The 12,675-nt window shown below is 41.8% G+C and overlaps 1 protein-coding gene across 1 annotated transcript in view; it reads left to right on the forward strand.

Annotated features, from left to right (window-relative positions):
- The window catches only part of LOC106575230 (low-density lipoprotein receptor-related protein 1B), a 164,033-nt gene that overhangs the window by 108,864 nt on the left and 42,494 nt on the right, over positions 1-12,675 (forward strand). The window contains exons 66-70 of the mRNA XM_045700371.1: positions 1,760-1,879; positions 5,500-5,616; positions 6,053-6,295; positions 9,231-9,340; positions 10,353-10,485. Coding sequence (XP_045556327.1) covers positions 1,760-1,879; positions 5,500-5,616; positions 6,053-6,295; positions 9,231-9,340; positions 10,353-10,485 — 723 coding nt within the window. The remainder of the gene's footprint in view (positions 1-1,759; positions 1,880-5,499; positions 5,617-6,052; positions 6,296-9,230; positions 9,341-10,352; positions 10,486-12,675) is intronic.

Raw genomic sequence — 12,675 nt, forward strand, 5'->3', positions numbered from 1 at the left:
AGTATCTCAACTTGCACATTCATCCTCTGCACATCCAACCATTCCAGTGTTTAATTGCTTTATTGTAATTACTTTGCCACCATGGCCTATTTATTGCCTTACCTCTCTTATCCTACCTCGTTTGCACATGCTGTATATAGATTTTCCTACTGTATTATTGATTGTATGTTTGTTTATTCCATGTGTAACTCTGTGTTGTATGTGTCGAACTGCTTTGCTTTATCTTGGCCAGGTCGCAGTTGCAAATGAGAACTTGTTCTCAACTAGCCTACCTGGTTAAATAAAGGTGAAATAAAAAAATAAATATAGTGTGATATTAGGCAACAACGTAGACTACAGTTACGTCATTTAGCAGACACTCTTATCCAGAGCGACATATAGTAGTGAAAGCGTACATTTCATTAAAAAAAATTCTAAGTACTGGTCCCCTGTGGGAATCGAACCCACAACCTTGGCGTTGCAAACACCATGCTCTACCAACTGAGCCACACGAGACCACACAAGACTATGGAGGGTTTGATGCACATCTAAACTTTTGACAAAGATAAAGATCCAATATAAAGAGAAAGGGGGGAATGTCCACTCACCGTTACTGCTCCCAAATATACTATATATAGCTGTAGCATACCATTGCCGTTGATTTGGCCATAGTGACTTAGCCAAGTGAAAGGTAACAAAACAGGCAAATATAGCCTAAAAGCTGATTCAGCACCAATTCCCGCGATTTCCCGCGGTTTGAAAGTTCCAACAGAGGAAAGTGGAAGATACATTTTTTGGACAAAATGAATAACTTTTTTTCTTAAACAGGCTTCCTACGTTCACTGACGCCTTTCATGCAATGGGCATAGTACATAATGAGTCCAAACGTCTCACAGAAATAAAAAGGGGAATGTCTGAGTGTTCTGATATTCATGACATTTCAATAAAACATTGGTGATGTACTTAAGGCTACAGTGTGCTCTGGCAAAATCAATGTCATTACCAACTGCTTTACCGCTAAAACCAGCTTTTGGTCGGCCTTAAATATCCCTAGTTGCAGTCACTGAAATTGGCATATTGGCGCACGTTCTTAAGGACACACCTCAAATATTTCCACCCCTCCCACTTCGGCGCAAGCCAGCTGACATTACACAGGTAAATCGCCGACCCTGGCGCTGGGGCTGGAAAATGCCAGCGCGTCAGTTTTAACATGGCAAAATGATGCGCGCGCGTGAGCGACAGAGCGAGACAGAGAGGATATTTCAGGAGCTGAGTCTCACCCAGGGTGCAGATTAGGGCAGACAGAAGGAGGTTTAGCCTGCGTCTGAGGGCTGAGGGGGATGTCTTTCTGACACAAAGGGAGGTTTAACCAGGGCTAATCACGCTGGGCGGGCTGAGGGTTTAGAGATGCAGCTGGAGCTCTAACCACCTCCATCCCCCCTCCTGCTGGGAAAGAGGAAGCTGTGCTCTGGGTGTCAGGGTACTGTGGCATAAAGAGGGTGTGGAGGAAAAATGTACTTTCTCTATTGCTCCACACCCTAGTTTTGTATGCCACATATAACATGATTTGTGTGAATTTGATTGAACTACAATACATGTGTATTGCTATTGTTTTGGTACCTTCAGTTGCATTAGCCTACAAGTTTTGCCATTTTTATATAGACTGGTTAGCTGGTCCTTTTTGTGGTATACGTGATGACGTCTCTTTTCGTCTTTATCCTTCAGAGTTTTAACTCCCTGTCTCTTTTCTATCTCCTGTGCCATCGGTCTCCATCCCCAGCTGAGAGTACCTGTTCTGCCAACCAGTTCCAGTGTAAGAGCTCCATGCACTGTATCTCAGCCCTATGGGTGTGTGACGACGACCCGGACTGTGCTGATGGATCGGACGAGGCCAACTGTGGTGAGATCTACTGTTCTATTTCTATTGTACTACAGTGCCTTCAGAAAGCATTCACACACCCCTTGACTTTTTCCACATTTTGTTGTGTTACAGCCTGAATTTAAACTGGTTTAAATTTAGATTTTGTGCAACTGGCCTACACACAATACCCCATAATGTCAAAGTGGAATTATGTTTTTTGAAATGTTTACAAATTAATACAAAATTAAAAACTTGAGTCATTATGTATTCAACCCCTTTGTTATGGCAAGCCTAAATAAGTTCAGGAGTAAAGATTTGCTTAACGTGTCACATAAGTTGTATGGACTCACTCTGTGCAATAATAGTGTTTAACATTATATTTTTATGACTACCTCATCTCTGTACCCCACACATACAATTATCTGTAAGGTTCCACAGTCCAGTAGTGAATTTCAAACACAGATTCAACAACAAAGAACAGGGAGGTTTTCCAATAGCTCACAAAGAAGGTCACCTATGGGCAAAATAAATAAAACAAGCGGACATTGAATATCCCTTTGAGCATGGTGAAGTTATTAATTACACTTTGGATGTATCAATACAACCAGTCACTACATAGATATAGGCATCCTTCCTAACTCAGTTGCCGGAGAGGAAGGAAACCGCTCAGGGATTTTACCATGAGGCCAATGGTGACTTTAAAACAGTTACAGAATTTAATGGCTGTGATAGGAGAAAACTGAGGATGGATCAACAACATTAATCTAAATGACGGAGTGAAAAGATGGAAGATTTTCCAAAACATGCGTCCTTTTTGCAATAAGGCAGTTAAGTAATACTGCATAAAATGTGGCAAAGAAATTAACTTAATGTGCTGAATACAAAGGATTATGTTTGGGGCAAATCTGGAGCAGGTTGAGAGCTTCAAGTTCCTTGGTGTCCACATCACCAACAAACTAACATGGTCCAAGCACGCCAAGACAGTCGTGAAGAGGGCACAACAAAACCTATTCCCCCTCAGGAGACTGAAAAGATTTGGCATGGGTCCTCAGATCCTCAAAAGGTTCTACAGCTGCACCATCGAGAGCATCCTGACTGGTTTCCTCACTGCCTAGTATGGTAACTGCTCGGCCTCCGACCGCAAGGCACTACGTAGGGTAGTGCGAACGGCCCAGTACATCACTGGGGCCAAGCTTCCTGCCATCCAGGACCTCTGTACCAGGCGGTGTCAGAGGAAGGCCCTAAAAATTGTCAAAGACTCCAGCCACCCTAGTTATAGACTGTTCCCTCTGCTACCTTACGGCAAGCGGTACCGGAGCGCCAAGTCTAGGTCCAATAGGCTTCTAAACAGCTTCCAAGCCATAAGACTCCTGAACACCTAATCAAATGGCTACCCAGACTATTTGCATTGCCCCCCTCTCCCCCTCTTTTACACTGCTGCTACTCTCTGTTGTTATCATCTATGCATAGTCACTTTAATAACTCTACCTTCATGTACATATTACCTCAACTAACCGGTGCCCCCGCACATTGACTCTGTACCAGTACCCCCCTGTATATAGTCTTGCTATTGTTATTTTACTGCTGCTCTTTAATTATTTGTTATTTTTATTTCATATTCTTATCCATATTTTTTTTTTAACTGCATTGTTGGTTAGAGGCTCGTAAATAAGCATTTCACTCTAAGGTCTATACCTGTTGTTTTTGGCGCATGTGAATAATAAATTGTGATTTGATTTGAAATCCAACACAACACATCACTGAGTACCACTCTTTATATTGTCGATCATGGTGGTGACTGCATCATGTTATGGGTATGCTCATCTGCAAGGACTATGGAGTTTTTTAGGATAAAAAGAAACAGAATAGAGCTAAGCACAGGCAAAGTCCTAGAGGAAAACCTGGTTCAGGTTGCTTTCCAACAGACACTGGGAGACAAATTCACCTTTCAGCAGGACAAAAACCTAAAACACAAGGCCAAATATACACTGGAGTTGCTTACCAAGAAGACGTTGAATGTTCCTGAGTGGCCTATTTACAGTTTTGACCAAAAATGGCTTGAAAGAGTATGGCAAGACATAAAAAAATGGCAACTTGACAGAGCTTGCAAATATTGTACAATCCATGTGTGCAAGACTTACCCAGAAAGACTCACAGCTGTAATCGCTGCCAATGTCAATTCTAACAAAATGTAACAGAACAAAATGTGGAGTAAGTCAAGGGGTATGAATACTTTCTGAAGGCGATGTATGTTATATTAAATTCTAGTCTACACTCTTAGAAAAAAGGGTTCCAAAAGGGTTCTTCAGTTGTCCCCATAAGAGAACCCTTTTTTGGTTCAAGGTAGAACCCTGTTGGTTTCCATGTAGAATCACCAAAAGGGTTCTACCTGGAACCAAAATGGTTTCTTCAAAGGGTTCTCCAATGGGGACAGCCGAAGAACCCTTTTAGGTTCTAGATAGCAACTTTTTTTATAAGAGTGTAGTCTAGTCTAGTCTATTGTAGCAATTTTTGATCTCAATGGAATGGCCTACTCTAAAGGGACATTTGTATCTCAACTTTGTGACTCGTACTATATGCAAGCTTTGAGCAGCTAAACGCAAACGTGTAGACTTAAATTGAATGTGATAGATAACGTTATGCAGACATCAAATGGCATGTTTTACTGATGACCACCTCATTAATGCTGACTGGTCTTTGATATGCTCATAAAGCACTTGTTAATATGGCCAGCTCCAGAGATTAGCTGGAGGAGGTTAAGTCCTTTTACTGGCTCTGCCTCTCATCAAATGGACTGCTAGGGATTGACCTTGGCATTTCCACTGCTGCCTGTGCATTTAACGGTGACATTTAGGGGGATTGAGGGGATGACAGTAAGGTCTCTCTATGATTTGAGTCGTTCTCTCTGGTTTTCAGTCAGTGTTCAATTTTTTTTCTTTTCTCTATGAGTCATATTTGAAGGTTTCTTCTCGTCCAACCTGGCAGATATTAAGCATGAGAGGAGACGTACACGCTTACAGAACATATTGTATACACCTACTGGCTTTGACTTACCTTCACTGGCGAGAAGCAACAACATACGAGTTCTGGAATTCCCAGCATCTTGTTTTTCTTTCTTAATTCTAGAACGTGAATATAAATCTTTCAGGCATGGGAAGGAATGCATTTAGTATTCAACTGTCGCGGTGTGCTCAGGTCAAATTTGAATTCTGTTAATGTCATACTAAGTCTGGGAATTAGCTCTCGAGCATGGTACTGTGTGGTTGTCAATTAAGAATGCATTATGTATTTATCTATTCTCCCGATAGTTGGATTAAAAGTCTGACAGAGAGATGAGAGGAAATCACGTTGCTGATTTCACAGCGTTGGGACAACATGTAAAGACGGATTACTAGGTTGTTATTTTAGAAAGAAGACAGGAAAGTTACTGTTCTCCTAGTCTTTCTTCTTGACAGTAGCAGGCGTTTGTATACAGTATGTAAAGTAATGTCTTACTCTTTATTGGTCATCGTCTTGTTGTCTTCCTTAGAGACAACTCAAGGGACTGACGATCACGGTCGCGCACACCTGGCGCTATGCAAAACATCAACACGGCTACCGGTTCAGACCCCTTGCTTGTTTTGCGTCTTTATGGACTGTCATGTTGTTTCTGTGCCTAGATGAGAAGACTTGCGGTCCTCATGAGTTCCGGTGCCAGAACAACAACTGTGTCCCGGAACACTGGAGGTGTGATGGACAGAGCGACTGCGGAGACAACTCAGACGAACAGAACTGCAGTAAGTCCCTTGTCTTCGGTCTCTTGTTTAGGCTGGAAGGAATGAACTTGGAATGAACTTTTGGATAATTCTATATAACTTGCGTACTCCCTGACACTGTAACTAGAGCACTGTGTTTTGGGCGATCATGTGACGTAGCGAAATGTTATCCTGTCTTTAAAGCCTTCTCCAGAAATGACAACTGCACCAAAAATGAAAGTGATTGTCTGAGTATGATGCTGGATCATCTGACATAAAAAGAAAAGGGGAACGTTCGATGAAAACGCTTCAAAGGTTCAAATCCAGGTCGTGTGACATGACTCCGCAAAACAAAGCGACCTAATATAACCACCAACAAGTACTTCTGCTTGGTATGATGAGGAATGCCCTGGGGAAACAGGCCTCACTGTCATGCGCCTAAAATCACTGTCGTTCCTTATTCCCTTACACCTCTCAGAGCCAGCCACCTGCCCCTCCAGGGACTTTGTGTGTGACAACGGAGAGTGCATCTCTGCTCGTTTCCGTTGTGATGGTGACAGTGACTGTGCTGATAGCTCTGATGAAAAAGGCTGTGAGACTCGCTCGTGCCCTGCGGACCAGTTCCAGTGTCTCAATCACCTCTGCATCTCCAACAAGTGGCTCTGTGACGGCCGGGAGGACTGTAAAATGGGGGAGGACGAGAGGAACTGTCAAGGACCTGGTATGAGCTCATAGAAACACACGCACGCACACACACACACACACACACACACACACACACACACACACACACACACACACACACACACACACACACACACACACACACACACACACACACACTTGATTACTTACTGTATAGCTGTTGGATAGGTGTTGCTGGCTGCGGGTGAAGGTGGGGACTTGCTTTCACTGTCTTACTCAAAGCCTACAACCATGTTAATACCGCCCTCTGTTGGAATGCATGCTTGTGTGCGTCACATGCTTGTGTTCGTTTGTGTTTGTTCGTGTTCAGCAACGGTTTCCGTTTTATGACGTCACCAGTAAGCATAGATACAGTTGGCTTACTGTCTTACATTGAAAGCTAGAAAATAGCCCTTAATATCTTCAGAAACAGAGTTATTCCCGCACGTGGACCAATTCTCAGTTGACAGCAATTACAGATTTCACTCCACTGTAGTATATCCTGACACTCACCTTTATTCTAAGATTCGTAATCCCTTTGTGCTTCATTGCATGAATTGAATGCATGGCAAACTTTAAGTCTTGTGGAGAAGTAAATGCAAGGCCAGAGTAGCTTCAAGGCACTTCAAATCTTGAGCAGATGGTTCAATATCAGCAAGCTGGCCTTCTCTCCTGTCTGCTAACTACAGGTGTGAAATTAAAATGAGCTGTATGTCTCTCCCACCGAGATGTCTCCCTCTATCTCTGTCTCTCTCTCTCTCTCTCTCTCTCTTTCTCTCTCTCTCTGTCTTTCTGTCTGTCTCTCTGTCTGTCTGTCTGTCAATTCAATTAATTTTGCTTTATTGGCATGACGTAACAATGTACTGTACATATTGCCAAAGCTTACTTTGGAGATTTACAATATTAACATAATTTAAATAATAATAATCAATATTGTCTCAACGGGACAACAGTAACAACAAAAATCAAGGGTCAAAATAACCATACAGTGAACAATAACAATAAGCATACAGTAGAGGACATGTGCAGGTTGATTGGTCTGTCAGACACTGTCCCTCATCTTATGGCAGGCAGCAATGTAGTGCGCTGCCAACCCACAGCTCTCGGCGTCCTCCCCCAACAGGACGGGTAGCATATTCTCATCAGAGAGGTCTTTGAAACCTTGAATAAGGGTTTCAAATTTGGGGAACTGACACTCAAAAGAAATTATGTTTTTGACATTTTGTCAGGAAATGCAGCTCCGTCTCAGGTTCTGCTGTGGTGCTGTGGTTGGACAGCCTTTCCTCTACAGGGAGCCATGTTTTCCTGTCTACCCTTCTCAATGGCAAGGCTGTGCTCACTGAGCCTGTACTTTGTCAAGGTTGTTCTAAGGTTTTGATCAGTAACCATGGTCAAATAGTTTGCCACGGTGTACTGTCTATTTAGGGCCGTATAGCACTGCATTTTGCTTTGTGCTTGTGTTTCCCTGTAAGTAATGTAGTTTTGTTTTGACTGTGTTGTAATTTGGTTTATTCTGATTGATTGGATGTTCTGGTCCTGAGGCTTCAGTGTGTCAGTAGAACAGGTTTGTGAACTCAGCCCCAGGACCAGCTGGATGAGGGGACTCTTTTCTTTGCTCAGCTCTTGGTATATCAGGGCTTGGTAATGATATGAGAGGGGGTCACTGTATTTTAGATGTTTCCAAAACTTAATTGCTCTTTTTTGAGGTTTTATTATTAGTCGATATTGGCCTAATTCTGCCCTGCATGCACTGTTTGTAGTTTTGGAGGAGAGTCTTACAGAACTCTCCATGCAGGTTTTCAATTTGGTTTTTGTCCCATTGGGTGAAATCTTGTTTTGCAAGTGGACCCCACACCTCGCTGCCATAAAGTGCAATTGGTTCAATGACACATTCAATTCGTTTTAGACAAATTTGAATAGGTATTTACAATTTAATTTGTTTTTTTTTAATGGCGTGGAATGCCCTGCGTGCTTTCTCTCTCGGTTCATTCACTGACTCATTAAGGTGTCCAGTTTAGCTTATTTTTTTATCTAAGTAATTGTAATGTGTGCAGTAATCTATATATTTTGTACCAATTGAGAAATTTGGTCTAATTCCCTGAGATCTAGGAATAGGTCTGTCTCTCTCTGACTCTTCTCTCCCTGTCTATTCTCTCTCTCTCCGTCTCTCTCTCTCTCTGTATCTCTCTCTCTCTGTGTCTGTCTGTCTCTCGCTCAACTCAGTTGCTTTATTGGCATGATTTAACAATGTACATATTGCCAAAGCGTACTTTGGAAATGGAACGATTCATTAGCAACGTCATCAATATTATCACAAACAGGAAAATCAAGGGTGGGGTTGGTGGGGTTGAAAATAAACAACACAAAGACATACAGGTTTGTTGGTCTGTTCTCTCTCTCTCTCTCTCTCTCTCTCTCTCTCTCTCTCTCTCTCTCTCTCTCTCTCTCTCTCTCTCTCTCTCATAATAACTTGTTTTTAATATTTTAGCTGAGTACTTTCTTTATATATTCATATGGAGAGTACCTGTGGACAGTTGTGGCTGTAAATTCCTCCAATTGGGAGGGCCACACCGTGATATGCATGAAAAAGCTTTTCCCCCCTCTCTCCCAGTGAGTCCAGATGGGAGTGAGACTGAATTGCTCTGATGGGTCCAAAGTGCTCCAAAACACGCTAGGAATAGCACTCAGAATGGACCCTCTGAAGCAGCTCTGTTTCTGTATCTGCAGCCATTGTGTTGCACTTGTATACCAGGTGGTGTCGTGGCCAGTTGAGAAGTATTTTCAGCACCGGTTTAATGGGGATTGTCTATGTCGTCAGCGTCTTTTGTCTAGAGTGGTCCTGTGTGATTCAGTCGGTATGAGCGTGGCGCTAGCAACATTAAGGTTGTGGGTTCAATAACTACACATAATACAAATGTATGCACTCACTGTTCTGTCAGTCATTTTGAATAAAAGTGCCTCATCTGTTTCAGCGGTCCTTCCGTCCTGCGCCCTGAGTGAGTATGAGTGTGTCGGGGGAGGCTGTGTGTCGGCCCGCCTGAGGTGTGATGGCCAGAGAGACTGCCCAGATGGATCTGATGAGGTGAGTGCTCTCTGATGAAGCCCTAATTGTAGTCCCTGATAGTAGCCGCTGAGCCTCATCGTCTGTGCGATAATGCAGGATACCTTTCATGTCTGTTGTCCTTTAATGTATGGCATTTGTTCATAAGGTCATCGACGTGTGAAAATGTGTCCTAATTATCTTGGCCCATATTTTCATGGGAAATCCCCCTGAAATGTTGTTGTATGATTGCCAGCACGACTCGTGGTTTTGAATGATTGCCAGCACGACTCGTGGTTTTGTATGATTGCCAGCACGACTCGTGGTTTTGTATGATTGCCAGCACGACTCGTGGTTTTGTATGATTGCCAGCACGACTCGTGGTTTTGTATGATTGCCAGCACGACTCGTGGTTTTGTATGATTGCCAGCACGACTCGTGGTTTTGTATGATTGCCAGCACGACTCATCTGTGTAAAGATTGCTTTTGGCAATCAACATCCTTATCTCTCAAATACCTGGATACAAGTAGTGTGGGAATGTTTGCCTGTTTCCTCCAAATGTCAGGGTCCCGTAGGATCTCAGTGTAATTAAAACAATGCTTAATTCAGAGTCACCTCCATACAGTGGCAGCCTACCTCTTCTTTAATGAGGTCTTTCTCCACAGCCAACAGAGTCCCCTGGAGAGAGCAACGTCATCCTAGACTCATGCATTATATATTAAAGCAATCTCACCAAAGGCCAAGTATTTTGCGCCAGGGGACATGTTGATTAATTCAACCTATAACTCACAGTTTATAACACATCCATCCCTCTGTCATGTTTTGTAAAAATATAATTCACATTTCATCTGAAAATGACAATGGACTAAATCTTCTTCTTCTTCACATACATCATAATGTAATGTTAAGACTTGGACAAGCCATATTGAGACCTGGCAGTGGAATGGCTTGGTGGCGGACAGGGGTGTATGTGTTTGTTGTTTTTGAGGTGTGTGTGTGTGTGTGTGTGTGTGTGTGTGTGTGTGTGTGTGTGTGTGTGTGTTGTGCCGACAGGTAGACTGTGTGAGGGAGTGCAGGGAGGATGAGTTCCTGTGTCTGAACAGAGCTCACTGCATCCCCAGCCGCTGGCACTGTGATGCCCTGCCTGACTGTGTGGATCACAGTGATGAGCATAACTGTGTCCAGGGTGAGCCTAGAACACACACGCACGCATGCACACGCTCATCACACACACACGCACACACACACTCACACACTCACACACACACACACACACACACACACACACACACACACACACACCCAATGTTCTTTACAACATGTGTGATGTATTATTCACTCAGTCAGTATTATGTAAAAACTGTGTGTCCATTGCTGTCTCTTCAGTCAGAGTGCTCTCTGTAATTGTGAGGAAATGTTGATGGGTACAGTGGTGGAAAAAGTACCCATTTGTCATACAGTACTTGAGTAAAAGTAAAGATACCGTAATAGAAAATGACTCAAGTAAAAGTGAATGTCACCCAGTAAAATGTTAATTGAGTAAAAGTCTATAAGTATTTGGTTTTAAAAGTATCAAAATAAATGTAATTGCTAAAATATATTTAAGTATCAAAAGTAAAAGTATAAATAATTTCAGATACCTTATATTAAGCAAACCAGACAGCACTCATTTATTTTTTTATTTTTTATTTTATTTTTTATTTACGGATAGCCAGGGGCACACTCCAACACTCAGACATCATTTACCAGCAAAGCACTTGTGTTTAGTCAATCTGCAAGTTCCGAGGTAATAGGGATGACCAGGGATGTTTATTTTTTTCTTGATAAGTGCATGAATTTTCCATTTTCCTGTTCTGCTAATCATTCAACATTAGTACTTTTGGGTGTCAGAGAAAATGTATGCAGTAAAAAGTACATTATTTTCTTTAAGAATGTAGTGAAGGAAAAGTACATGATGTCTAAAATATAAAAAGTAAAGTACAGATACCCCCAAAAACGACTTAACAAAAAATAATTTAAAGTACTACTTAAGTACTTTACACCACTGGATGGGAGAGGCAAGTAGAAAGTGGGTTGCAGTATTAATCAATATAAAGAGAAACAGCTGTTCCCTCATCTTCTCAGAAAAGCATTCAAGTTCAACCTATTGCGGCTTCGAGTCTGACTCGAGTCACAAATTTCATGACTTGAGACTCGACAGAAAATAAAATAACTCGAGACTTGACTTCGACTTGGAGTCTCAAGACTCGGGACTTGACTTTGACTAGAGACTGATGACTAAATTATCTGGCCAGGTTTGTCAGTCATTTTGAGGCACAGAGTCTCAGTGCATTCATTTACACGCAGTCAGACACAGTAGTCGCAGCATTGCACTTGCAAAACGAACGTGTAACAGATTGGCTAGTGAAACACACACACTGCCCACTGATTGGACCAGCAAACGGTCAATTAACACAGGTTGGGTGAGCTAGTGAACAGATTGCTAATTTGCTGTACAGCTATAGGATCAGGAGCAGAGCAATGTCAAATTGTAGGGAGATGATTGCCATAAATAAATATGTAGCTCCAAAACATTTTGATAATAAAGAATATTAACGTTTTATTTTGCAAGCGCACCATCAATAGGGCATCAAGCAACAATTGCTAGAATAGGACGACTGGTCTTTTGGTATGTCAAAATTGCTTGAAATTGATAATGTACTCATAAAGCTTGCATTTGGAATTTGTTGTTCAAATTAATTATTACATAATCAACATGTGTAGTAGACTTGATAATGAAAAGGGCTGCCTAGAGGCATCAATAAATAGACAAAGATTTGTAGTTGAACAAGTCATTGTGTGTGTAAATATATAATATATATATATATATATATATATATATATATATATATATATAGTTGAAGTCAGAAGTTTACATACACTTAGGGTGGAGTCATTAAAACTCGTTTTTCAACCACTCCACACATTTCTTGTTAACAACCTATAGTTTTAGCAAGTCGGTTAGGACATCTACTTTGTGCATGAAACAAGTAATTTTTCCAACAATTGTTTACAGACAGATTATTTCACTTATAATTCACTGTATCACAATTCCAGTGGGTCAGTGTCACACCCTGACCTGAGAGAGCCTTTTTATGTCTCTATTTAGGTTTGGTCAGGGTGTGATTTGGGTGGGCATTCTATGTTCCATTTTCTATGTTTTGTATTTCTTTGTTTTAGCCGGGTATGGTTCTCAATCAGGGACGGCTGTCTATCGTTGTCTCTGATTGGGAACCATACTTAGGCAGCCCTTTTTCCAACCTGTCCTTGTGGGTAGTTAACTTTGTTTGTGGCACTTTGCCCTGTAAGCTTCACGGTCGTTTTGTATTGTTTATTG

The sequence above is a fragment of the Salmo salar genome, chromosome ssa17, assembly GCF_905237065.1.
Source record: "Salmo salar chromosome ssa17, Ssal_v3.1, whole genome shotgun sequence".
NCBI classification, from domain to species: Eukaryota; Metazoa; Chordata; class Actinopteri; order Salmoniformes; family Salmonidae; genus Salmo; species Salmo salar.